This window comes from Patagioenas fasciata, chromosome 30 (genome assembly GCF_037038585.1).
Source record: "Patagioenas fasciata isolate bPatFas1 chromosome 30, bPatFas1.hap1, whole genome shotgun sequence".
NCBI classification, from domain to species: Eukaryota; Metazoa; Chordata; class Aves; order Columbiformes; family Columbidae; genus Patagioenas; species Patagioenas fasciata.
This window is the reverse complement of record NC_092549.1, coordinates 1,097,966-1,125,510: the sequence shown is the minus strand read 5'-3', so window position 1 is coordinate 1,125,510 and position 27,545 is coordinate 1,097,966. Positions and strand designations below refer to the sequence as shown.

General features: G+C 49.1%; 1 protein-coding gene and 1 pseudogene across 1 annotated transcript; both read left to right on the top strand.

Annotated features, from left to right (window-relative positions):
• LOC136112680 (dynein axonemal heavy chain 9-like) overlaps positions 1-9,786 on the top strand; it is a 57,546-nt pseudogene extending 47,760 nt beyond the window's left edge.
• A 564-nt stretch (positions 9,787-10,350) lies between these two features.
• Positions 10,351-24,676, top strand: LOC139825444 (dynein axonemal heavy chain 9-like). Its single transcript, XM_071800308.1, has 6 exons — positions 10,351-10,932; positions 13,890-14,063; positions 15,447-15,654; positions 20,288-20,453; positions 24,503-24,627; positions 24,672-24,676. Exons 1-6 carry the CDS (start codon positions 10,792-10,794, stop codon positions 24,674-24,676), a joined length of 819 nt encoding a protein of 272 aa, XP_071656409.1. The 5' UTR covers positions 10,351-10,791.
• The last annotated feature ends 2,869 nt before the right edge of the window (positions 24,677-27,545 follow it).

Sequence of the window (27,545 nt, the reverse complement as noted above, 5' to 3'; positions counted from 1 at the left end):
TGTTTCCATGCACTTTTCTAAATACCCACAATAGACTGTAAATTGCTATAAATAAACAGGCTGGGAAATAAAATCAATTTTTTGCTGGAGTTGATTCCATTTATGATTTCACTCTTGTAATCTTTGTTTTTGTTTTGTTTTTCCAGTCTTGTGGGAATATTTACAAAGGCCTTTCCCAGACGGGAGCCTGGGGCTGTTTTGATGAATTTAACAGGATCTCAGTTGAGGTCCTTTCTGTGGTTGCTGTACAGGTGAGTGGAGAAACACTCATAAATAAATACAAACAGAGCAGAGCCGTTCTGCAGTCTTTGGAGCAAGGGTAAAAATGGCAATTGCATATTGCCGGTTTCAGTTCTGTGTATAGGCAGGTGTGGGATTAGATCTCAAGATTAATCACATGAATATCACAGCACTGCCAAGATGTCGCAGTTACGTGCTGCAAAGATATTTGTCACTTTTCTTGCCCCAGTTACAGCATTTGTGCCAAGACAATTCTTTGTAGCATCTTTTCCCAGACCACTACGCACCATGGCTCTGTACCTGTTCCTCCTCAGGAAAGCACTCGTGTCGTTAATCTGCTGTGAGATAATTGCAGCACATCGTTTCAAGACAGAGAAGCTGCCTTGACTTGCGGCTGCTCAGTCTGCAATGTAGGGAATAATTTTCACGGAGGGGAAGAGGGGTGTTTGGGGCAGATCCGCTGGACTTCTGGGGGTTCCTTATCACCCCTGGTCAGGCACAGGTTGTGTGTCATACTCAGGAAATGGGAATACATTCAGGATTAATTTTCTTAACCTGTCTCCAAAACTGTATGGCTGTGGATTTAGTTCTGGTGTCTGTAACGACAGCTCTGCCAAGTGGCTTTGGAAGGTATTCCTGGCCAACTGGCACCATTCCTTGGAGGAATGTGTGCAGCCCCGTGGTGCTCCCAAAAGCCAGTGTCAGCTGGTGACACTCGGGAGCTGGAATCTGGGGCAGATCTGCGGCCCTTGCTGACGCGCTTGCCCAGGGTACCCTGACACCGTGGGATTAAACCTGGGACAGAGCTATTGGAGCGGTGCCCAGCTGGGCATGGGTGTTTCCCCTGGCGAATGGTTTCTCATCTCCTCTGTAGTTCAGCTGCTCAGTGCATTGTGTTGGTGAGTCTCGTGTGAAGCGCAGCAGCATCCCTGGAGAAGGGCTGGAAGGGAGACTGGCCTCCCCATCGTGCCAGAAAGTCCTGTGCTCTCGTGCTTATATATATAATCTGTCACTTCGCGTCCTCCTTCCCCTCCTCTTACCAGCCCATGAGGAAACCTGGCATTATTTTATACAGGGGAAGCCTTGGGGGGCTTCAGTGCAGAAAACTGAGGTGCCAAAGTGCCCAAGTTCTTCAGGATCCAACTGTCAGCTGAGTGCGTGTTTTAGGATCCTAATATCTGATTGAGGTGCTGAATTGTTCCTGGACTCCCTTTTGGGCTCAGTGTTATAGAAAGATATAAAGCTCAGAAGTTTCTACACTTCTGTAAATGTTTCGGTCAAAGACATTGTTCTTAACCCCTCCATGAACTCCTCATTCTTCTCATCTGTTTCACTCATAATTGGTACCTTATGTGGCATCCCAGAGAAGCCCCAGGCAGGTACAAGAGTTTATGTATCATTCCCTCTCAATTTCTCTTCCGTCAGGTCCTAGTTTAAAGTTGTCATTGAAAAAAAGTCTTTGAGGATCTTGAAATAAAAAGGGAAGCTGAACAAAAGAAGCCCAGGAATGACTCAACTGCTAATGGTTCCCTCGCTCCTGGCTGGAGCGTGGCAGCTGAAGGAAGCGGCACGGCCGTCATTCCATCATGGTGTCTCCTGGCTGCTATTAGGAGTGTTACCATGGCGATGTTTAATTGGCTGTCTTACTCATGCAGCTGATGTCGATATGGTTCCTTACAGGGAAAAATTCCATTAATTGCTTTACTTTGAGATGGCAAACAGTAGTGAGGTTAGAGCGGTGAATAGAGAGAGATTTGCCCCTCGCTGAGGTGCTGTTTGCAGAGAGGTGAACTCTTCGGAAGGAGAGGAATGAGCAGAACAAAGCTGCAATCAGGCAAATATAAAAAACAATATAATATTAGTGAGTGAAGGTGTTAGGAGAGGTTTTACAGCTTCTGCCTTCTGGTTTTGGTTTTAAATCAAACATCTGATGTCCCAAAATCTTTAAAAGTGATATCAAGTGGTCAGTTTACAACTGAGCTGAGGCCAAGCTTATTGGGAGGTGCTACCCCTTCTCTGGGCCTGGTCAGGGAACGGAGCAGGCACAGGAGGGTTTTGGGATGTCCTGAAGAGCAACGCTGTGTGGGGAGAGGTGAGATGGGTAAAGGGAATAATGGGCCCATATTGTGATAGACTTTGGGGAGTGCGTTTGGGTGTTGGCTGTGTTGTGGATACCTGTACTGCCCTGTGTCTCTCTCACACATCAGACCTCTGCTGGGCTGGCTGGTTCAGAGATGGTGGAGCCTTTGGTGGTGTTTTTGCTGTGAGATGTGCTGAGCAGTGTCCCACAGGTGATGTCAAAAGCCAAGGTGAATGCAGGCAGTGCTGGGGACATTTCCCGCTCCTGAGTTGCTCTTCCTGACCCACGTTCATCATTGTCTCATGGAGCAAAGGTGTGAAGTCTTGCAACTCCTTTGCATTTTGACTTTCCACTCTCTTCAGCTCTTTTTTCTGCTTTGCCAGAGTTTGACTGAGATGGGAAATTGATATTGCCATGCTGATGTACTCCAAACAGTGTATAAAGCTTTATGCTGCCGGTAAAAAATAAAACAGTGATTAGCCCCATTTGTCACGAGGCCAAGAGTAACGAAGGAAGCACCGTTGTCTGATGTGTTTTTCATAAGTGAACGCTGATACTATAGTACTGTCTTGATTTCTAGGTGAAGAGCGTGCAGGATGCAATACGGGAGAAGAAGAAATCCTTCAATTTTCTTGGAGAAGACATCAACTTAGTACCATCAGTAGGCATTTTCATCACCATGAACCCTGGTTACGCAGGGCGAACAGAGCTACCTGAGAATTTAAAAGCTCTCTTCAGGTGAGTCCAGGTCAGGGTTTGTGACCTGGCAGAAACTGTCTTTTGGAACATCCAGGCTCGACCTCATGTCCTTGGGGAATTCACTTGCACAGGGCATTCGCAGGTAGTTTAAGCCTTGCACAACAGGCCTGGGTCTGGGCACGCACAGGCAGGGCAAAGGAGCTCTGTCCCTTGTCGTGGGGAAGGCAGAGGGTGACCTGGCTCGTAAAAGAAGGCCTAGAAGATGAAGCTGCAAATGCGCTGCCTGTAAGACCTGTAGTCAAGAAATACTTGTTCTGCAATGCCTCCTCACCTGTCATTTTAGGCCGTGTGCGATGGTTGTGTCAGACTTTGAGCTGATCTGTGAAATTATGTTGGTGGCTGAGGGATTCATCGAGGCCCGGGTGTTAGCCAGGAAGTTCATTACTCTCTACCAACTCTGCAAAGAGCTCCTGTCCAAGCAGGTGAGCCTGGTTCTGTGGCTGAGTGGTATGATGAATCTCCAAAATCAGCAGAAACATGGCACTGTGCTGCTCAGCTCCATGGCTAACGTTTCACAGCTTTTATTTAATGGCTGCATTTGCACTGGCTGCTGGGGGAGGAGAGGGTTGGTGATCATCGGAGCAATAAAATTTTCAGACTGCTTTACTGGAGCATCTGCAGGGACAAAAGCATTTGACCAGCTGCATTAATGGGAGACCTTTCAGTGAGTTTAAATGACACCATGTTTGGGGTAGTATTCAGTGACCTTTTGCTTTCCAGTCTCTTCCTGTTGATTCTCCTGCCTGCAAAGGGTTTATGGTGTCCCTCTCTGAGTTCAGCCTTAGGCTGGTTCCAGGTCTTGTTAGAGTTACTGTCAGTGCAAAGCAAATCAGATTTTTCCTTGTCATTATTTGTGTAGATCGAAGCTGGGTCCAGAGGAGACCTGAATCAGGATTCCTGATGATACAAACCTGATCTTGGCTGTGCCAGCATGAGGCTGGGTGGGATATGCTCTGTCGCAGAAACTTGGTGCTGTGCCTTGAGGGGCCTGGTGGAAGCCATGGCCTCCCACACAGAGCAGTCAGCTGTCGAGCTGTGCTCTGGAGGGTGTTAACAGGACAGAAATATGAACAGTTGTTTGTTGGCTTGAGAGTTCTTCTCATGCCGTTTTGTGGTACTTTTTCAGCAATGTCTTTACTGACCCCTTATTCCTGGACCTCCTCTGAGACCAAACAGGCTTGTCATCTTGTGATGGGCAGGGTGGAGAAACTTGGGTCTTTGGGGCCTCATAATGGACTCACAAGCCTTTCACCTTGGTGGCTCCTGCAGATGCAGGGGGCTGGCTGGCCTTGCTATAGGTGCTTTATGATTTAGGTGAAACAAATTGCTTTGGTCTCTGGAGTGCAAATCCTGCTGCTGTCTTACTGCCAACTGTGAGCCCATGTGATGGTCTGAACAGCTGAATTATTTGACTCTTTAATACTGTCCCTGACGGGAATCTCACCTACTGAGATGGAAACCAGGTCACTCAGGCTGGAGAAGGTCTCTGGCCACAATGCAAATAACAGATTTAGATGTATTTTCATTGCTTACTAGTCTGGCAGTTTGGGAATGGTGGTTCTTCACCCTACATGGTACTGTCTAAGCATAAACTCATGCCTCTTTTTTTTTCTTCCTCTGGTGTAGGATCACTACGACTGGGGCTTGCGTGCCATTAAGTCAGTGCTAGTTGTTGCTGGCTCCCTCAAGCGAGATGACCCAGAGCGACCCGAAGACCAGGTTCTGATGCGCTCTCTTCGTGACTTCAACATCCCCAAGATTGTGACGGATGATGTGCCGGTGTTTATGGGGCTGATTGGGGATCTGTTCCCTGCACTGGATGTGCCTCGGAAGCGTGACCTGAATTTTGAGTCGTTTGTGAGGCAGGCTGTGCTGGACCTCCGGCTGCAGGCTGAGGACAACTTTGTGCTCAAAGTAAGACCAAGAGATCTTCTGCTACACCCACGTCGCCATCAAATCATTTGGGTTTTCTCAAACAGCTTTGCTTCTACAAAGAGAGCTCTGCACAGCATTGTCCTTGCAGGCAGATCTCGCTGGAGGGCAGTCAGCTGTGCTGGGTCTGAGGCAGTTGCACCTGCTCCTGAAGTCAGCACTGGATCAGTCTCTGGGCTTCCAAAGGGGCCAACTTTTGTAGGCTCATGAAAGTGTAGCCCCTGGAGAGCAGGGCCTCATCAGGTGGTGGTTGTCAAGTATAAACAGCGCTGAAAGTTTATCTGCAGGCTGAGGATTTCACCCATTGTGATTAGAGTGGCTGGACCAAACTCAATTGTCAAATCTGCTTGTGTCTCAGGGTCACGTCTTTCTAAAGAGGTGGCCCAGTGGGACCTATTTTATAGACCTGAACTTCAGTTTGGCATCTTTGTCTAAAATTTGGGAGTGTTTTTCTCAGGTGGTGCAGCTGGAGGAGTTGCTGACGGTCCGGCACTCTGTCTTCGTGGTGGGTAACGCGGGCACGGGCAAGTCTCAGGTGATGAGATCCCTGAACAGGACTTACCAGATAATGAAGCGACGTCCTGTCTGGACAGACCTCAACCCCAAGGCAGTCACCAATGATGAGCTCTTTGGCATCATTAACCCAGCAACAAGAGAATGGAAAGACGGTAAATGTCATTTCATGTCTGAAATATGTAGATAAAGACGGGTATTTTTAATGAATTTCCCGAGCAGCAGCAGGGTGACTGGTTCTTCATGTGCAGGTCTGAGAGCCCAGGTGCTTGTCTGCTGCCTACAGCCACATGACAGTTTGTTGTTGAAAGGATACACAGGATGTTTTAGCTCTTTGATCTTCAAATGGGAAATATAGCATAAGCCTACTTGATCCTATTGCCCTAAGAATAATTTTAATGCCCATTAATACCAACACTTACCAGTTCCTAAGTGGGGCAGGCAGTTTTTGGGAGTTGGCTGGACCAGTGATGGAAGAGATGTCCCTCCTGCACTGTGGTGTGCACTGGGACCCCAAAAAATGTCCCATCCCCAGGTTTTCATTGCTGATAGCACGCACAGCAGCCTTAACGTCAGTTTTTCCACTCAGTATGGCTGCCCGATCTCTGCAGCACACCAGCGTTTGCCAAGCTGTTGATCCTGCTCACTCCTGAGGAACATTTCAAACTTGCTGGAAGATTACAGAAAATCTGGAGTGGAAATGTTGGGTTGTGACTGATACATAAAGGCAGCTTCGATTTACGTGTGCGGCGGGTTTGGGAGGTGTGGGGGAGGTGAGGGAAGACATTACCATGAATCATCCACAGCAGCAGATGAGCTGCCACCCACCTCCCCTGGCCCCGCCATGGACCCTTCCCGACCCCCTGCTTTGCTCCAATGCCAGGTTAATTTCTTTCTAATTGTAATTAGGGAGCCTAAATCAAAGTGGCAGAGGGACGTGCAGGGTACAGCCTGAACTGTGCAGACTGGCTGCAGCAGTGGCTGCAGATCGAGGGCAGCGGTGACACCGAACAGCAGGAGGGACATTTTACAGGTGACTGTCCAGTGGTTTCTGGCCTGCGATGGTTTAAATGAAATAGTGGCACTCCTCCCTGAGCTTTCAAGGCAGATATTTTCTGCAGTAACCATTCCTGAAAATGTTGTTTCATGTTGTCAAAGACCAGCAAGGCAATCTTCACCACAGCCTAGCAAGAGGTGACCTGTTCCCTTACAGATCAGCCCCTGCTTTTCCGCTCCCCAGTTTTATCCTGTCACATTATCAGAAGTTGAAAAGGTCCTACATGTTAGGTGGTAAAAGGTCCCATATGGGAATCCCAAAAGTGTTCTTTGCAGAACAAAACTCTTCTTTTAAACCCCAAGAGAGCCGTGTGCTGTGGATGCACAAGGTCAGGACAGAGGCGCTTTCCTCTCCCCGCTGCCGCGGTGTATCCGAGGGAAGCCCCGGTGCCCTGAGACAGCAACTGTTTCTGATGCTAATAATGTCGGAGTGGTTCCCAAGGCGTGTGTCCAACACGTAAGGAACTGGCTGGAGGCAGAGGCGCTGAAGCGTTATTTTTGTTGACCCAGTCTCGGGATCACACACCTGTTCCAGGTGAGCCGTTCTGCATTTGCTGAGCACAAGCTTTGTCTTCAGTCAGATGGTGCCACCAGCTGTTCCTGATCTGGATCACAAAGAAATAGCTTGTCCTGGAGAAAAAAAAGAAAAAAAAAAGAGTTCTTGTCACAATTCACTGGAAGAGAGGCTTTTTTTTAATGTTTGCCTGATGTTTTTTCATGAAGACCAGCATCTCCCGAGGTATTTTCACATGTAGAGGAGAGCAATAGTTTTGTGGAGTTTTCATTTGCTCTGCAGTGCTGCTGCTCTATTGCCAGCCTTCGTGGTCTTCTTAACATTCATTATTTACTCCCCTTGAGACTCTGTATCCTCTCTCTCCTTGATTTTACCAACATTTTGTTCTGTCATTCAATGTCATTCTGTGCTTGTTCTCCCCTCAGTCTCACTAAAGCCATGACCCAGCGTTTAATGCATCTTGATTGCCCTGATATACTTTGAGCCACAAAAAAATATTTATAAGGATTTCCTAGGCATATTCAGGTGGTTTTCTCTGCATTGTATAATTCATGCCGCCTTTTGCCTTTGAGTAGCTACTCTACGTTTTTCTTATCCCTTATGATTCTCGGTGGGAATGAAGCTCGTGCGTAGGTCTGCAATCATTTTCAGTAGTGATAACTGATAACCCTTTTTTCACTTTAAAGCAAACTAGAACCGTATTGTGATATAGTAATATTTACGTATAGGCACATAGAGTTGTGCATGTTTGAGAGGAAAGCATTAATTAGAGTAATTTTTACTGTGTTGCTGGAGAAAACCGTTAGAGCAGGTGTCAAGTTCAGTGTTCATCACCATCTTCCTGTCACCCTCCCAGGCCTGTTTTCATCAATCATGCGAGAGCTGGCCAACATCACGCATGACGGTCCCAAGTGGATGGTACTAGATGGAGATATTGATCCAATGTGGATTGAGTCTCTTAATACTGTGATGGATGATAATAAGGTAATGAATATAAGTTAAAGAAGGAGATATTCTTTGACTGCATGGCATGGTTCAGCCTAAAAATGCAGATGCTGAAATAACACCTCCTAGAATAATGCGGTTGTGTTTCTTCAGATACACCAAACAATATCACATATAGAAAATGGTGCATGAGGGGAAATAGCTCAAATCATGGTTTCATTGTAATTTCCCTTCCTGGAACTGGGCTCATGGATAATCACAGATGTCCTGATTGTAACTCCAGGCCCTTCAAAAATAGGGTGGGGTCATAATTCCACACCTTTTTCCGCCGCTCGAAGGGAGTGCTGTTCCTTTGAGTCATGGAAGACAGTTCTACTACCTGCTGGAAATCAGCTGCATTCCCTCAAGGAACTGTGCTGGCAGCAACCAAGCTTTTTAGTGCAAAGTGCTGAATGCTTTTCATTCCTGTTCCTGGGGAAGATGTCATTCTGTCTGTCTGTCTGCCCAATGCAGGTGCTGACCCTGGCGAGCAATGAGAGAATCCCTCTGAACCCAACGATGCGGTTGGTGTTTGAGATCAGCCACCTGCGCACAGCCACCCCAGCAACCGTGTCCCGAGCGGGTGAGTCCTGGCCTGAGCTCCGCACTGGGATTTGCCGTGAACCCAGGAGGATCTAGTGCCATTAACCAGTCTTCTGTTGGCCAACTTGACTCCTGTTGCAAGTACCCAACCTGAGATCACAGCGGCCGTGGGTGGACAGGGCAGGTTTCTGACAGACAAACTGAGGATCCTGACCCCAAATGCACATGTGGAGCTGTCATCATCCTGGAGATTTACCCAGAGCACTCTGACTGTTGGTGGGTGATCATGGCTTCAGCGTTGCTGAGTGCTCCTGTTGTGCAAAGCCCTTTGGATGGACTTTATGAGGAGAAGGACAGTATCTGTCTCAAAGAGTTCTTGATCTTCTGAAGAAGTGCATGAAGTATGGGAGAAGGGAATGGAGGTGTCCCCTAGTTTTACACATGGGGAAATGGGGCCCAGAGCAATGAAACTGCTCAGACAAGACAATGTTCTGAATTTAGGGCAAGGTCATGAAAAGCGCCGTGGTTTCAAGGGTGAAGTTTCTTCACTGTTCATGTTTCTACTCTGCAGTGGGGCAGGAAAAGGGGGCAGGTAATGGGACGTCCCGTCATATTTGATAGGGTTTTAGTTGTGTGAAAGTACCTGGTAAACTCTGCTGGAAGAAAGGAACAGTTTCTGCTATGTCTTTACTATATGTTCTCTCCTACCCTGGGCCTAAAGGGATCCTGTACATCAACCCGTCGGATCTGGGCTGGAATCCTCCAGTGAGCAGCTGGATCGACAGGCGAGAGATCCAGTCCGAAAGAGCCAACCTGACCGTTTTGTTTGATAAGTACCTGCCCATTTGCCTGGACACCCTCAGAACAAGGTACCATCTGATGAGTGATTGTGTCACCCGTGGTGAGGGCATGGGGACACCTGCCACTGTCCAGCCCAGCTGTGCTGCGCTGGGTTGTGCTGCACATGATCCTCCTTGCCCCTGGAAGCCCTGAGCATCATTGGCTTAAGCTCAGAGAACCAGCAGGGCGAGGTGGGCAAAGTGACGCTCCTGCCTGTATCGTGTTGGTCAGATCTGGTTTTCATCTGATTTTGATTTGATTTTTATTGTATTTCCTGTATCAACTCTCTATCTCTTGGAAAATAATTCCGGCAGATCCCAAAGAGAAAGCTTTTCAGCCTCCTGATGTGTCAGGCTAGACCTGAGCCCACTCCACAAGTTATTTTTCATTAAGAACTTGGGTATTTGGAAGGGTCCTAGTGCTTCTTGGCTTGATTTGGCTTTAAAGCAGTGTCCACAGGGAAGTCATGTGGTTCTTGCTTATCATCATGTGAAACCATTCTCTTTCTCATACTGTGGTGAGGACTGGCCAAAGTAGAGTCCCAGAAAACTTAAGGGAGCATCTCCCATCCTCTACTTGCTTCCTATAGTTGCACTTTCCTTTAAAAACAAAAGAAAAATCAGTGAGCATGGGAGATGTCAGCCAAAAGGGGGATGTGTCAGAAGGGTCTGGAATCAGGACTTAAACATTGTGCTAGGGAACTTCTCTCTGTGGGACCAAGTTGGTTTTGACTGTTGGTAGCAAAGTCAATCGGACGTTTCCCATTCTGTTTGCTGAACATTGTCTCAGAGCGTGAAATCCACGGGATTAGCTGCAGGCAACCCTGAGCTGAGTGTTTTGGTAGCTTGCTTAATTCAGAAATCGTAGAACCAACCTTTCAAATAGCTATAATTACTTTATGGAGGACTTCAGTGCAGCTACAATATTAGTTTGGAATTCTGTAAGTGTAGCTTAAATGAATGTAAAATGGCAAGATGAAAGGGTTTATTTTATTACTCCTCTATTTGACCGCTTTTGAACTCATCGTGCTTGCAGGAAATCATTGCCTTTAGCAAGTCTTCCATTCTGCTTCTTTCAAGAAGATCAAAGTTTTAAAATGCTTGAACTTCTGATTATTGTTATTACTTGTATATGTGCCGGTGCCAGCGGGTCTGAGTGTGAGAATGGGTGTTCTCTTTATTGTACCTGGGAATAGGACACGTACCGCTGACAAGCAGAATGCCAGTATTCTGAAAGAGCATTTCTAGTCTTCCTGGGTTGTGATGGACGTATTGCTTTCTAATTTCCATCCCTTAGATTTAAGAAGATTATTCCCATTCCTGAACAGAGTATGGTTCAGATGTTGTGCTACCTCCTTGAATGTCTCCTGGCAGAGGAGAACACACCTCCTGACTGTCCCAAGGAGCTTTATGAACTTTACTTTGTCTTTGCTGCCGTCTGGGCCTTTGGTGGATCAATGTTTCGAGATCAGGTAAGACGGAAGATGCCTCTTCAGCATCTTTCACACAGTTTGTTTGTGTGGTTTTGTGTTGTTTTGATTTCTTCATACTTTCTGAAACATAGTGCTATGCCAGTAATGCTGTTTTCCTGGGGCTCTCATATAGGTGATAATAAACTAGAAACACAACAATTCCTTTTACGAAAGGCCTCGTTATCCAGGGTGTAACACCACCGGAGAACAGCTGAGGGGTCAGTGGTAAAGGTGGAGGGATGTTTGCTTATGCAGATGCATTTCACTGGGGAGAAACATAAGGTTAACTTATAGAAGCCTGTGGATGTGCATAATGTGATCAAATTAAGACTGATTTATCAGATGGATGTATCAGTGGAGCAGTCTTTCAGCCTTCTGACTGCACAGGTAGACGTGCTACATAACACAAACCAGCCGGTGTTTTGTCACCAGGGCAGAGCAGAGCCGGAGGAACAACCTCCCTTGACCTGCTGGTCATACTTTTCCTAAGGCACCCCAGGTGCCATTGACTTTCGTGGCCACAGGGGCACACCTACTCTTGGGTGGTTGCATCCCCTAGTCAGAGGACGCCTTATCCTCAGATCTAAAGTGTGTAGTCCTGATGTCTGGGTCTGCCCACACTGCACTGCTGTCAAGGGCTTGGAGATCCACGTCTGATCTCCGCTGGGCTTGTGTCAAACTCTGTGTTGTCTGGACTATGCGGGAGGTCTCTCCACGAATGTAACACCAGACACCCCTCCCCAGCTCGGGTGGAGGCACTGCCGTTCTTGATGGCTGCTCAAGTGCTCCCAGGGGTCTCTTTGTGTGTTTTCATGTACCTTAACGCCAGACCTAGAGTGTCTGCTGGTCTCTTCAGATTTGCTCCATGCCAAGGATCAGATGCTTCAGGAAGTGCTGAACAACACAGCTCAAGCTCAGCTGGGTGCTCACTTGGTGCCATCACACCTTGTGACCATTGAATGAGCTGTGCGAGACCAGCTTCCTTGGTCCTTGTGGAGCCTCCATTTCCCATGTGCCAGCTGGGAAATACTCAGCCTTAGTGTTGCCAGTCTAGGATGACTTAAAGAAACAAAACAAAACACAATAAAGCCTGGGAAGCACTACTTGTCTTTGCTTCAGCAGTACAAGCGCAAGTATGCTGGTGTGCGGTGCTGTGGCAGCTGGCCGCTGTGTTCCCCATGCCGCACAGTCAGTCTCGGGTGCATCAGGCCGGGCTCCTGCCTGCGGTAGTGGCTCTGGGTGGGCTGCAGGAGCAGCTGCAGGCACAGCGACCCTCCGGGAGGCTCCGCCGGGAGCCTGGCTGTGCGTTACTGCCCGCGGTGCTCTGTAAATGTCAGAGCTGAGAGTGCGAGGATACAGCAGTCCGAGCAATGGGGAGCCTGATGAAAAATGATCCAATATAAAATCTGTTTATTGCTTTCCACCGAAGGTGCCCTTCGCGCTGACCTTTCGCGGCCAAAATGTCAGGAGAAACAGTCTGGGAGGCTTCCCACTACTCGGTGCTTGTTGGTGGGTAGCGGGGCCCCTGTATAAAAACAGATGATAGATTTGCCATTTCCTGGCTCTGAAATTAGCGGTAATCCATATGGGGTTTTTATTAAGGAAGTGGTTTGAATTCCACACCGTTCTGGCAATAGAGCTGGGGCTGGAGTGGCTCCATTTAACCGCGGGGTCAGGGAGGGCGGGCAGCGCGGCACAGCGCGCTTGCAGGCGGTCTGGCTGTGCGGGGTAAGGGCACCCTTGTGGGAAAGCTTTTAGCAGCCATGCACGTCCCGCTCCACTGCGGGCTACTCTGCTGCCGCTGCTGAGGAGTTATAACAACAGGAGAATGGAGAATTACAGGGATTCTGCCTCTCTGAATAGCACGAGTCTGCAAAATCGTGGATACTATTAATGTGTTTTTCAAATCCACTGGTCTTTTGAGGGACTGTGGCTCAGGAGGCTTTATGGAGGACACTTGGTTCAGTTCAGCAACAAACCCAGGTTTCCTTATGGAGGCCGAGCAGCCTATGGACAATGTGTTGGTGACCCCACATTGTATGGCTATGGGGAGGAGAGACCCGCAGACACCCCAGGAACAAACTGTGCTGTTAAAACGGGCTAAATGATGCGTCCGGTATTTCACAAACATCTTTCTCACAGCAATTTTCCTCTCCTCCTCCCCTCCACCTCTCTCCAGTTCCCATTGTCCACATGGGAAGGTGTTTGGGCAGAATGGCTGGCCCAATGTCATACAGGAGACCTAGGGCAGAGGAGGGGACTAAGCACATTTTGTGAGTCCTGACCCAGCATCTAAAGCAAAACTGTCACCCCAGTTGAAAAAATTCAGATGCTCCAAAATCTCCATGTGTAGAAAGATACAATGGGGAAAAGCAAGGAAACGGGTGCTTTGAGGGGAATGTGGCAGCGCAGAATCACGGCGGGGTCAAAGGGGCAGCCCCTCGCTGCTGCTTTGGTACGCTGGGGTCTGCAGTCCTGCTTGTCTGAAACGTTGTGGCTTGAAAAGAAGCCAGAAGACAACAACTCACTCTGAATAGAGTGGTGTGATTGATGAGGAAAGGCTTTGGTATGCATGCTGTGACTGACCATGAGCACAGATGTAGACGGATGTTGTGTCCTTGTCTGTTGGAAGAAGTAGGCACCAAGAATCAATCAAGTGGTCTGTTTAGTCATAGGCACGTATTTCTCTTTTTCAAATTGATCCATCTATCTAGTCTCAGACATACCAAGAGTGATCAACACAGAGGATGAATTATTTAGATGAATAAATAGGACTGATGAGCAGAAATGAAGAAAATGAAAAATTAGGCTTAATAGCAGGAAAAATGATAAGAACTTTATGCTGTGGAATATATTTTAAGGACTAATCCCGCTCTGGTGGACTGGGATAGATAACATTCTCCATTACTAATTAATTGATCCAGATTAGTGTATTTTCTCCACTTTTTGTCTTATAGCTTGTGGACTACAGAGTGGAGTTCAGCAAGTGGTGGGTGGCAGAATTCAAGACTATCAAGTTTCCCTCTCAGGGCACAGTCTTTGACTTCTACATTGATCCAGAAACGAAGAAGTTTGAACCTTGGTCTAAACTTATTCCTCAGTTTGAATTTGATCCAGAAATGCCCTTACAGGTATGTGAACCTTGCACGTGTTTTGTCTGGGAAGAGCACATGCATTTTAGTGACTGTATGCAGGCATTGCAATTGAAGTCTCATTCGAGGTCAAGCACTTCATAATAAGAATGGCATTCCGTCCTGGTTTTGTTAAAAACAAGTTTCTCTTTTAGTGAATTTGCCTGTCAGGTAAAACCTTCATATCAGCTGCGTTTTCCTGGAGAACCAGATCCATGTTTTGGTAAACATAGCAATGGAATGTGAGGTTATTGATAAGGACAGATTCGCATCTCGCGAGAGGGGCAATGAGAAACAGGTGACCAAGAAACTGACAAACAGAGTATAACATCCCATTCACGTGAATACTTCATATAAAAGTGGGAGATCACGAGGATCTCGTCCATTTTGCTTATGGCCGAGATTAGGAGAGGACCTTGCTGGTCGTCCCTGCGAACTGAGGCCTCATGACAGACTGAATCCAGCTCCGGTTGGCTGCACAGTCCAGTCCAGGACTTCAGGTGCCAGCTCTGCAGTTGCTGGGGCTTTCAAGATTGGTTTTGTATATTTTGTATTATTTTCTCTATTCTTATTAGTAGCATTAGTAAAACATCTTTAATTTTTCCAATTCTCTTCTATCTATCCTTCTTTCCCTCCCAATCACCTGTCCTGAGTGGGAATGGGGGAGAGAGAGGGGCTGAAGGTGGGGGAGAGGGGGCTAACAACACATCTGCCATGGTTGTATTGTCACCCCACAATCAAAACCCTTGACACATTCTTTATGAAGTACAACTCAATTACCCATCTTTCTTTACTGTACTTTGACTGTGAAGACTCATCCTCCATCCATCTTCCAGAGCTGAGTGATGTACATGAGGCGCAGGCTCAGAGACACCTATGAGCCAGGGCTGGTGTGCCCAGGGTGCGGGATGGAGGTGCGTTTGGCCTGCAGAGAGAAGCAGGATGTGGGACAACGTAGTGACAAAGTCCCTGAGACACCATCTCGTCATTCTGCGTGGCTGAAAATAGGGTTGTTTATATGATTTGGACGAAAAATGAGAGTTGCTGCAGGTAGTGAATTGCGTTTGCCAGCTATGCCTTTCTTTCCTTTTAGAGGTGCCACAGTGAGCAGGTGACTTGTAAAAATTGTTACCATTTTAGCAAAATGTGTGTTTGCGGGGAGATCCAGATGTTGCTCTCAGCATCCCGCTGTCATTGTTTCGTCTGTACAGATAGTTTGACTTGAATGGTTGGTAGCAGTGTATTGTTCCCTTCCTAGCGCCATCTAGAAACTCAGGTCACCGCACTCATTCCTGGCTCTCCCAGTTTGATGTCTCCTCAGAACATGGCAGTGGGGTGGTGCCACAGATGGGTACACTTACCTGCTCGTTTTGCCCCTCTCAGGCTTGCCTGGTGCCCACCACCGAGACGGTCCGTGTGCGGTACTTCATGGACAGGCTCCTGGAGCGCCGGCGCCCCGTGGTGCTGGTGGGCAACGCCGGCACGGGGAAGTCTGTGCTGGTGGGGGACAAGCTCTGCTCACTGGATACAGACGCCTATGTGGTGAAGAAGGTCCCGTTTAACTACTACACCACCTCTGCCATGCTGCAAGGTAAGACAATGGCTGAGATGTGGGACTTCTGCCTGGCAGGTCACCAAATTCCTGGGGTGTCCGTCGGGGTTTGGAGCTGGGTGTGCACTGTGGGCACTGCACTGGCACCCACTGACTCTTAAATCCCACTGTGAAACTCACTGGTCCGCAGACTCCTGGTTTTATGGAAAATGGCATTTCCCAACATGAGGGATTGAATTCTGAACACCACGACTCTGGTTCAGGGCTGTGCAAAGCACACACTTAAATCTGCTGCTGTTCTCTACAGCACACAGCTCGTACTTGACTTGAGGTGTGTCTTTAATACGCTTGAATTTAAGCCCGTGCTGAATAGAATGGGTTGCTTGGCTGGGATCTAAGCTGTCCTCAGAGTGCAATGCTGGGAATTGCATCCCAGTTGTCAGTGAGGACAGTGCTAATGGGGATGTGCAGGTGCTGCTGGTTCCTGGGCTGTCCCCCGCATCCTGATGCAGCCCCGTGTGCTCCCACGGAGCGGGTGCCACATCCCACCGCCCCAGGGGACACGGCTGCTGACCCTGGGAGGCTCTGACCTGGGGAAGCCCATGAGAATATCTTTGATGAGGATTTTGGCACATCAGTGAAAGATGAAGTTTGAGACCAGGATAAGGTCAGTTCTGCTGTGTAGTCTTTTCACAGATGAAGAGAAAGAGGGAATTGTTGAAAAGTGACTCATTTTGGAATGGTATTTTCACTTTCAGTTGACCTAAAGAGAGAGGATAATTTTCTACATGTATTTATTAATCAGGAATGAAACAACCTTGCTTGTTTTGAGTTGAACAACAGCTGTGGGTCACTGTAAACCAAAATAACTTCCTTTATGGAGTTTGGTCTGACCCAAGTGTCCTGAAATCCCTTTACTCCCTCTACAGGACCAGCACCAGTGAGACCAAGGTTTTAACCTTCACCATGTGGGTTTTTCCTGGCCAGGTGGCCCTGGGGCGAACACGCTCACGGCCATGAGCATCACAGCCCCTGTCTGTGCTCTGCTGGGCTCCCGGCACTGCAGATGTTTTAAGGAAGGTGTCAGAGTTTAAAGTTGCCCTGTGGGACTGATCCACTCGCAGAGGTGACAGCACAGGCTCAGCCCACGCTGTGTCACCTGGGGCTGTGTCGTGGAGTCACGGCAGCTTTCTGGGGCAGGTCTGAAGGGTTTTGGGTCTTGCTAGTGTGTGATGGCTGCAGTCTCCCTCCTCCCTCCCAGGTGCCCCTTTGCTTTTTTCCCTGTGTTGGGGTCTCTGCAAAATGCCCTTGAGCTGCTAAATGGGCTGAGCTGTCTGGCAGTCTGTCTGTCTGTCTGTCTGTCTGTCTGTCTGTCTCTCTGTCCAGCTGCCTGGGTGGGGGACAAAGATGCTGAGGGACCTAGAGATTCTTTCTTATGGGGAGAGACTGAGAGCTCTGGGGCTGTTGAGCTGGAGAAGAGAAGCTGAGAGGGATCTGATCAATGGGATCAATATGTCAGGGTGGGTGTCAGAGGATGGACCAGACTCTGTTCAGTGGTGCCCAACGCCAGGGTGAGGGGCAGCGGGCACAGACTGAAACACAGGAGGCTCCATCTGAACATGAGCAGAAACTTGTTTGCTGGGAGGTGCCAGAGCCTGGCCCAGGCTGCCCAGAGCGGGTGTGGAGTCTCCTTCTCTGAGACATTGAAACCCGCCTGGACCCACCTGTGTGATCTGCTCTGTGACCCTGCGTGAGCAGGGCTTGGACTGGGGATCTGCAGAGGTCCCTTCAGCCCAACCAGCCTGGGATCCTGTGATTCTGTGAATGTGCAGCCGTTTGTCTCCAGCTGGATGGGCGAGTGTGTGCAGGTGTTATTTGTACAGGCAGACCTGGCACCGTGTCCCTGGTCATGAGCTGTGGGCTGAGTCAGTGATTTTCTTCCCCTGCACAGAGGAGCAAGTTGTCTTGTGTGTGGATGAAGATGTGGTGGTGAGATTTGCATTGAGAAGCATGATTTATACTGCTTGGCCTGGATCCCTGCTGCTCATTTTTTAGAGTTAATTTGTCCCTTTTTGTGTAGTTTGTCACTTGGCTGCTTTATTCTTTTCCCCAGCAGGCACATCTTTAAATTTGTAAAACATGGGCACAAAGTAATTTTGGATTTTTTCTTACTTAAAAAAGATCCTAACCTGAGTTCCAGTAGTTCCTTAGACAAGGTGCCTGTTGCTGCAGAGATGTATAAGATGCAGCCCTTAGGGGAAGCAGAGTTGTTGTTCAACCCATCCCTGCATCCTGTGGCTTCCAGAAGCGCCATGTGCACAGGGGTTAAAAGGAGCCCAACACTCTCTCTGCCTGAACCTGGGGCCAGTTTGGGGATTTTCTGTAGTTTATTGTGACTAAATACCACATTCTGTGGCATTTGCCCTGGGCCTCGCTCTGCTTCGTGCCCTCTTGGGCCTCTGCCCCTCCATCAGATGTAGCCCTGACTTCTGTCATTCAGAGAAATTGCAATAAATCTTGTGGTTTTTTTTGTTTGGGTTCTTTTTTTCCCTCTCCCTTGCTCCCCAACCAGAAGGTACGAGGTGTCCAGACTGTTTCTTTGAGGTGCTGGTTTGAGTATGTGTCAGGATCTCACACAGACACACCGCCCCTTATTATTATTGTGAGATACGGCTTTGAATTAAAATACCACTTCCACGAACATGTCACTTGATCCCCAGTAATTGTATTTCAGTGTGATGAATCTCTTGCGTACTTGTTTAACCTCAAAAAGGGCTGATTTTATATGTTAATTAGGGACTAATTAAATTTAAATTAAATGCTTATTTGAAACACTTAATTTAACTTGCTACCAGAAATTTCAAATATTGTGGTTTTATTGAACGGGGAGAGAGGCTCCGCTGAGGAAAGATTCATCATTTTTCGTAGCACAAACCATTCCTTTGTGCAGCAACTGTCTGTGACAAGAAATCAGCTGCACTTTGAGTGGTGAGCAAGGCGAGCTGTCTGCAGTGCACCCAAGCAGGAAAACCCAGCGTTTTGAAAGGTCTGTGATCTGAAACAAACCAACGGAATATAAATCTTCCTTAACAACTTTTGCACGTGATAATAAATGGCTTAAAAAAACTCCCAGTCCCGTTTACATTTGCCAGTCTTCCCTAATTACAAAGAATTGCTACTTACCGTGTGCTGCTTTATAGCACCTTATAGGTCTGTTGCCAACCCAAAACTGCTAATGAAACAAATTCTTCGAGTAAGCACAGGGCAGAAAACCCACCCGGGGTCTGGGCAGAGGAGCGTTGCTTCCGTTTGCTTTTCCACTTACTGAGACAGTAAAGGTTGCCTGGGCTGCAATCAGAGGAATCAATAACCTATAGAACATGATGTGCAGCGACGTGGGGTGATTTTTATTAAATATCAGCCCAGGATTATAAATATTCCCCACGTTTTATGAGCTAGAGCAACATATGACCCCAGCCTTCTGCTAAAACAAATTAAAGTCTTCCAAGGCTTTGAAATGCGAAACTGTTCTCTCCGTGCTTTCCTTTGCGTGTGCGTGACCCTACTTGAAACTAGGTGGTAATTTGACAGCTCGTGTTGGAATTAAGTCTTGTCACATTATCTGGAGGGTTGGGTAACGCTGGTGAGAAGATCAGGGAACTTATGATTATTTGATGCATTTAAATAAAAGTGTCATGTTGGTTGTTCTGAAGATGTCCAGGAATTTGGCCCTGAGATCGCCTATTTTTGTCTAACAGGGTAAAAGATGCATATATTCACAAAACCAGCAGCTTTGCTCGTGGGCTTCTGTGCCCACAGCATCCATCTCCCTTTCTCCATCGCAGCGCCCAGTGCCTGCTGCCCTGGCCACGCTGCAGTTGCCGCATCGCCGGGGCAGGCAGCAGGGGATGCTCACTGCTCTGGCACAGCCACCTCTGCAAGCAAGATTTCGTTTAAAAAATTATGCAGAAGAGATTCAAAAGGCTTTATCTTGCATGAAAAGCTCTTGTTTGCTCTGAGGTAGACATGTTTTGTAGCAGACGAAGTTTGTTGTATTTTTGTTTGGAAGGAAGAGTTGAGAGCTTTCTGATTTAAGTCAAACCAAAGTGCTGACCAAGGGTCCCTGCAGGGCTCCCAGCTGCACTGTAGAATCATAGAATCAGTTTGGTTGGAAGAGACCTTCAGGATCATCGAGTCCAACCGTAACCCAGCTCTAGCACTCTAGTCCCTGAGAACCTCATCTCCACGTCTGTCCAACCCTCCAGGGCTGGTGACTCCAGCACTGCCCTGGGCAGCCTGTTCCAATGCCCCACAGCCCTTTGGGGAAGAAATTGTTCCCCAGATCCAGCCTCAGCCTCCCCTGGTGCAACTTGAGACCATTTCCTCTGCTCCTGGTGCTTGTTCCTGGGGAGCAGAGCCTGACCCCCCCTGGCTCCAAGCTCCTTTCAGGCAGTTCAGAGATCAGAAGGTCTCCCCTCAGCTCCTGTTCTCCAGCTGAACCCCCAGGCCCCTCAGCCGCTCCTCATACAGCTGCAGCTGGGGGACATCTCAGCTCCTTGAGGGGCCGCTGTAGCTACACACAGCACAGCATTGAGCTGGGCTGAGAAATCATTTTTATTTTGCAGCAGTTGCTCTCCCAGTAGATGAGCTTTGCACCTCTGCCTCCCTACAGGTATGCTTGAGAAACCTCTGGAGAAAAAGGCTGGTAGGAATTATGGCCCTCCAGGTACCAAGAAGCTCGTGTACTTCATTGATGATCTCAACATGCCCGAGGTGGACGCTTACGGGACAGTGCAGCCCCATACGCTGATCCGGCAGCACCTGGACTACGGCCACTGGTAGGAGCCTGCTTGGGCTTGGTTGTCGGAGACCTTTTTGTTCAGCTCCAGTGCTGGGGAGTGGGTTTGAGAGAATCTCAAAGCGTGGGTCCCTCTTCCCATTGCATACTGCTGGGCTAGAGCTGGTTGGGAGGCTCTGGGTGAACTGAGAGTTGAGCACCCTCAGGGCTTCCCCTGTCCCCAGCAAACAAATTCACTTAGAATCACAAAACGTCCTGAGCTGGAAGGGACCCGCAAGGATCATCGAGTCCAGCTCCTGTCCCTGCACAGGACAACCCCACAGTTCACACCGTGTGTCCGAGGACGTTGTCCATCGCTTCTTTAATACCGCTTGATTGCTTACTCATAGCTGGGTTGAGAGGAGCTTTGCTCTGCTCTTGCTGTGGCTTGTGACTGTGGTCCCAGTGCAAAGCCTGCGAGGGGAGCGCGATGCTCGGCCTTGCTGCCCCGCGACGCTGAGAGCAGAGGCGGCTGTGGATTTGGCCTCAGCTGGGGTGAACCCCCCTGCTGTGAGCACCTAACATTGTCTTCTGTCAGGCAGCAGCAAACAACCATTATCTAGGCAGAGGTGATTTGAAGGAAAAGCAGTGACTGTTTTGGAAGGAGATTGGTGTGTTTTACACTTTAGCCAGCAGCTCTGTGTGGGACATGAATATTTGCATCTCTCCACAGGGAATACAGGGCAGGGACGCATTGCAATTTCCACTCTCCTCAGCTGTGTGCATGCCTGAGCTCTGCCAAAAGCTTCCGAGGAACAGAGACAGTGGAGCGGAGGCAGAAATCTTGGGCTGTGGGTGTCAGGGAAGTCAGGCAGATAGAGGGTGAGGGAGCTGCGAGGGAGCGTTGGAGGCACAAGGGGCTGCAGCGAGGAGTAGGGGGATGCAGTGAGGCGCAGAGGGATGCAACGAGGTGTGGGGGATGGAGTGAGGCATAGGGGGATGCAGCGAGGTGCGGTGGGATGCAGCAACGTACAGGGGATGCAGCGAGGTGCGGTGGGATGCAGCAACGTACAGGGGATGCAGCGAGGTGCGGTGGGATGCAGCAACGTACAGGGGATGCAGCGAGGTGCGGGGGGATGCAGCAACGTACAGGGGATGCAGCGAGGTGCGGGGGGATGCAGCAACGTACAGGGGATGCAGCGAGGTGCGGGCGGATGCAGCAACGTACAGGGGATGCAGCGAGGTGCGGGGGGATGCAGCAACGTACAGGGGATGCAGCGAGGTGCGGTGGGATGCAGCAACGTACAGGGGATGCAGCGAGGTGCGGGGGGATGCAGCAACGTACAGGGGATGCAGCGAGGTGCGGGGGGATGCAGCAACGTACAGGGGATGCAGCGAGGTGCGGGCGGATGCAGCAACGTACAGGGGATGCAGCGAGGTGCGGGCGGATGCAGCAACGTACAGGGGATGCAGCGAGGTGCGGGCGGATGCAGCAACGTACAGGGGATACAGCGAGGTGCGGGGGGATGCAGCAACGTACAGGGGATGCAGCAACGTACAGGGGATGCAGCAACGTACAGGGGATGCAGCGAGGTGCGGGCAGATGCAGCAACGTACAGGGGATGCAGCGAGGTGCGGGCGGATGCAGCAACGTACAGGGGATGCAGCGAGGTGCGGGCGGATGCAGCAACGTACAGGGGATGCAGCGAGGTGCGGGCGGATGCAGCAACGTACAGGGGATGCAGCGAGGTGCGGGGGGATGCAGCAACGTACAGGGGATGCAGCGAGGTGCGGGCGGATGCAGCAACGTACAGGGGATGCAGCGAGGTGCGGGGGGATGCAGCAACGTACAGGGGATGCAGCGAGGTGCGGGGGGATGCAGCAACGTACAGGGGATGCAGCGAGGTGCGGGCGGATGCAGCAACGTACAGGGGATGTAGCGAGGTGCGGGCGGATGCAGCAACGTACAGGGGGTGCAGCGAGGTGCGGGCGGATGCAGCAACGTACAGGGGATGCAGCGAGGTGCGGGCGGATGCAGCAACGTACAGGGGATGCAGCGAGGTGCGGGCGGATGCAGCATGCCATGGGTCCCCTCCCAGACACATCGAGGCCTTCTGCCCATGTGCTCAGCAGTGCCCACTGGGCACTGTATTGCATGCAGGAAGTTATCATCTCACCAATATAATAGGCTCAGGTAGGATCTCTCAGCAAAGCATATTTTATTAACGATTTTGCAAGGTCGGGTGTTCCACCTAAAGGTAGGCACACAAAACAGGGCAAAAAGCCACTGCTTATATCCACCCCTAATCCCAACTGCAAATTCCCTCCCCAGTTCCCCGTTGGTTGGGTACGGCAGGGTTTACAGACTACCTGACACTTCCTAGCTGCCAAGGCTCAGTTTACCTGTCTCACGACTCCATTCTAATAACCCTTCCCATTATTTCTTTATTTTCATTGAAGGTGTGTTTTCTTGACTGTCTGAATTTTAACCACTGGAATGGTTTTCAATTCCTCCACACCCGCTCTGGGCAGCCTGGGCCAGGCTCTGGCACCTCCCAGCAAACAAGTTTCTGCTCATGTTCAGATGGAGCCTCCTGTGTTTCAGTCTGTGCCTGTTGCCCCTCACCCTGGCGTTGGGCACCACTGAACAGAGTCTGGTCCATCCTCTGACACCCACCCTGAGATATTGATCCCATTGATCAGATCCCTCTCAGCTTCTCTTCTCCAGCTCAACAGCCCCAGCTCTCTCAGTTTCTTGTCACAAGAAAGGTGCTCCAGATCCCTTAGCATCTTTGTAGCCACCGCTGGACTCTCTCCAGTAATTCCTTGTCCTTCTTAAACCAGGGAGCCCAGGACTCCCTGTCCTCCCCCGGCAGCAGCAGCCTGCTGACCCTTGTCATGTCCCACCTGGCGCTATGGTTGGGGGAAGTGTGACTGAGATTTGTCAGTCCCCTGGGTTGGAAAAAAGTACATACAATCCTGAAGGTCCACAAACAAAAGACCTTTATTTTTTGTAGCTTGGTCCAATTGGCAAATGACTCAGTGGCAGAAGGATTTATGTTATTTAAGCTCAATCGATAAACAGTTTAGCAGCGAAAAGATTCACATGAAAGAGTTTTGTGGCACAAGTGGGGCTCTAAACCTTATGTTACTGTATTACTCACAAAAAGGAAGGCAAAGAAATAGGAATATAGGAAGGAAAGAGAGAGGAAGAAAAGAAGGGGAAAGGAAGGGGGAAGGAAATGGGAAGGGAAGGAAAAGGAAAGGGAAAGGAAAGGTCTCACCACCCTTAGGGCTCCGTGGTGTGTTTGAGGGGTTTGTAGTCTCAGGTCCAGTTCCTATGCAGGAATGCTTGGGTCTGTAGTCAGGGTTCAGCACCCTGTGGTGTGTGGTTCGGTTCCCGTGGTCAGCCCGGTGGGTGGAAGGGTCCCCAGGGTGGCACCCTGCCCGTGCTGGCACAGGTTTTATAGGGTTTATAGCCCTCGGGATCACCTGGGCTTTTGTGCAGGCGTCACTGGGGGTGATTGTGGAAGATGGGGGAGGCCCGGAGGGTCTCTCAGCCTGGGCCTTGACACCGTGTCGGGCCTGTCAGCGCACAGGCTGCGTGTCCTTCAACACAGCACTGCCTGTGTCACCCAGCCTTTGTCTGTGGCTGTCACCTCGGCCTTGACATGTAAATCACCATTCACCTGCTCACGATGGCCCGTCTCCCATGACTGGGTGTTGCAGGGCTGGGTTTGCCACAGTGTTTGAGAGTCACCCTTGTAGTCTCTCACACCCTGTCCCGGGTTGGGATCAAACCAGAGACACTCCTGCTGTTTTCTGCCATTTCCATGCAAGTGAAGAGTATGGCCCAGGGGCTTTGCTCAGTGCTTATTACTGATAGAAATATTAGCTACAGGTTGTTGAAGCTGAAGGATTTCCACCAGGAGCAGGACTCGCGTGTGCCAGGCCGTGTACAGATAGGCCGGCAACCTGGGCCTGGGCCTCATCTTGGCAAGACGCAGAATTTGACCCCCTGAAGACAAGCGGCCTCTGGCAGCCCAGGGACATGTACTGAGAGAGGCAGTGGCCGTGGTCACTGTGCTGCTGCTTGTGTTTTGCCCGAAGGTACGACCGGACCAAGCTGTCGCTGAAGGAGATCACGAACGTGCAGTATGTGTCGTGCGTGAACCCGACGGCGGGGAGCTTCACCATCAACCCTCGGCTGCAGGTAAAGCCCTGCACAACGGCAGGTGCATCGCTGGGTTTATTTTGGGGTGGATCATTTAAACGTGAGGTTAGAGGACAACCACTGGCAGATCCTGCTGTTGTTTTATCAGTACAAATGGCACGAATCTGTCGAGTGACTGTGATTCCTAATAGTGAAGCACCGAACTGGGTCCCTTATTCCCTTGTTTGTTTTTCCTCGCATTCTGCAGCTCCGTCAGAGGAGGAAGTCAAAAGTTGCCAGCCAGCTTAACACCTACTTTCAGGACAACCTTCTGGTCCATACAGGCAGATTTTGCCTTCATTTAGCTCGTATTTAGCTCTGAAGCATGGTGCATTAACGCCGCCTGCTTTCCAGAATTGTCTGATGCAGCTGTCAGTAAAAAGAGGTGTGGGGGAGAAACCCAAACGAAGAAAACAGACAAAACTAAAAAAAAACCCAAGCCACACCAAAACACAACAACAACAAAAACCCCAACAAACCCCAAACCAAGCAACCAAACAAAACCAACAAAACAAAGAACACCAAAACCAACCAACCAACCAAATCCCCCCAAAAACCTAACCGAACAAAAAAACCCCAAGCCAAACAAAAAGCAGTTCAAGCGCTGCTGATAACAGAAGATTTGGGAAGAGATCTTAAACATTAGACTTTGATTTTTGGGAGCTGCCAACCGATGGAGGGACTGGGTAGCAGTGAGCAAAATTCATTTCATCATGGAGAAACCTAATGACCAGAGTCAGCTTGGACCCTGGCTCCTCTTCAGCAAGGTGTGGAGTTAAAATGAAGTGTCCCATGGGCAACTTTGCAAGTTCCAAATTAGTAAAGAGGTCCTCTGGGAGATGGCACCTTCCAGGGGCTGCTCTTAATAGAGACAGTGACTGGGCTTTGTCAGAGGTCGGTGGGACCTTCAGAGCCCTTTGGCTCTTCAATGGACTGCACTTCCAGTGTAGCATTGGTGAGATGCAGTTGAAAATCCCTGGTTTAGTGAGCAGAGTGATGTCACTTCCCACCTGAGCTCTGCTGGCAAACTGGGAGAGGGAAATAACCTTGTTCAGGTGGACTGCAAATCAGAGAATCATAGAACAACCCAGGTTGGAAGGGACCTCAAAAGATCATCTGGTCCAGCATTTCATGGGAAAGGGAGCCTAGATGAGATTATCACAGCAAATCCCCAAGGGCATTTTGCTTGAAAGGTGTTTTTCTACCTCTCTGACCTTTCCATGCCTTCCTTTCTCTCCCTCAGCGTCACTTCTGTGTCTTCGCGCTGTCCATCCCTGGGCAGGATGCCTTGTCCAGGATCTATAGCACCATTTTAACGCAGCACCTGACAAGTGGAAATTTCTCGGGGGCTGTGCAAAAATCAGCTCAGCAGCTGATTGCCCTTGCCCTGGGACTGCACCAGAAAGTAGCCGCTACATTCCTTCCAACAGCCATCAAGTTCCACTACATTTTCAACTTGAGAGACTTCTCCAATATCTTCCAAGTAAGTGCAGTTGCTGTCCTGTGGGACTTGAAGCTTGTCCCGATGCTACAAGAGGCTGCGGAGCTGTGTTCCTCTAGCTCTGGTGGGCAGAATGCAGTCTCCTACCTAAAAATGACACAGCACATGTGTGCCCTGAGTAAAGTGGGTGACCTTAGGCCATTCCTTAATTCCTTGTTAGTTTTGGATGGATTCCAGAACCATTGCCCATGGCTTTGAGAAGCTTAGTTACTTTCCAGCCTCTTGTGGTCAGCGGGGAGGGATGAGTAGTTCCAGATGGATGTGCAGGTTTGGGGTGGGTTGAAACGCCCTCTGGCTGTAGAAGGGACCAGCTGAAGGGAGCTTTGGGCTTCCGACTTCAGCACTTAAATGACTGATGGTGAGTGCGATGGAGCTGCGCTCATCTTTGGGAGCCTCAGTTCCACACGTGTAAATGTGGGGATTAATGGCACTGTTCCACCACACAGGCAAATTATTTTATTGTACTGAAGCAGGTGGTGGATAGTTAGTGGGTTACTGGCCCTGAAGTTAGATCCAGCTTAGCTTGTTGGCCTGTACTGGCATGTCCTCTTAGCTTCTGATGGTCAGATGCTCAGTATGTGCATGAAGGGTGGCATTTAAAAAGGTGATAATTGAATCAAACCCAGCTTTGACTTAATTGCTAAAACTGAATTTCCACCAGAGCCAGTTCTGTACCAAGGGGAAGTTGTTCAGATTTAGAAATATTTTCTTCCAACAACGGAGAGACTTTTTTTTCCCCTGAAATCTCATACTTTGAAGCAGTAGATATTACTGCTCAAAGAGCCTTTCAGAGTTTAAGGCTGATTAGTAAAATTTGAGAAGGTTCTCAGCAGCCAAATCGAGAGGTTTGGAACACCATAAACTCTTGTAGAACCCCGGTTTGTAACTTGTTGCTGTCCTTCTTAACACCTGTTCTCCTAAGTACGTACTGAAAGTTTGGTGCCTTGTGGTCTGGTCCATCACACAAGAACTGAAGTAATGACGTAGTGGGAAATGCAAAAACAGGGCCTTGAAAAAGTTAATAACTCTTTTGTGCCAAGAAAGAATCAGACCTGTCACTTATGCTCAGCTAAACATCAGCAGCTTTTGATGTTAGATGTGGGTCGTGTTAACTCCTGACTTCTAGTTAATCTGTGCTTTGAAAGGCAGAGAGAGAAAAGCAGCATTTCCATGGGAAGCTTTAATTTTAACTGTAACCTGCTTGAAAGGTGCTCAGGTTGTGGGATATTAGGAAATGTCCTGCCAGGTCTGGATGCTGGGGCAGGAGCAGCGACTGAGCTCAGGTGTTGCTTTGTTTATCACGTGGCTTCAGGAGTGGGGGAGTCTGGCTCCTGGGCTTCATGATGTTTATTGAAATAGTGGTCCAATTTTTCTTGAAATCCTTCCTTACCTTTTGGATTCATTCTTGATTATTCCTTCACATTAAATATTCTTGAGTT

Bases quoted from the DNA above. Each gene is read 5' to 3' on its own strand.
- LOC139825444 (XM_071800308.1), top strand. From the start codon at position 10,792: ATGGTTCAGATGTTGTGCTACCTCCTTGAATGTCTCCTGGCAGAGGAG. The intron at 10,933-13,889 runs GTAAGACGGAAG...TTTGTCTTATAG, and splicing joins GATCAATGTTTCGAGATCAG to CTTGTGGACTACAGAGTGGA. The intron at 20,454-24,502 runs GTAGGAGCCTGC...TTTTGCCCGAAG, and splicing joins CACCTGGACTACGGCCACTG to GTACGACCGGACCAAGCTGT.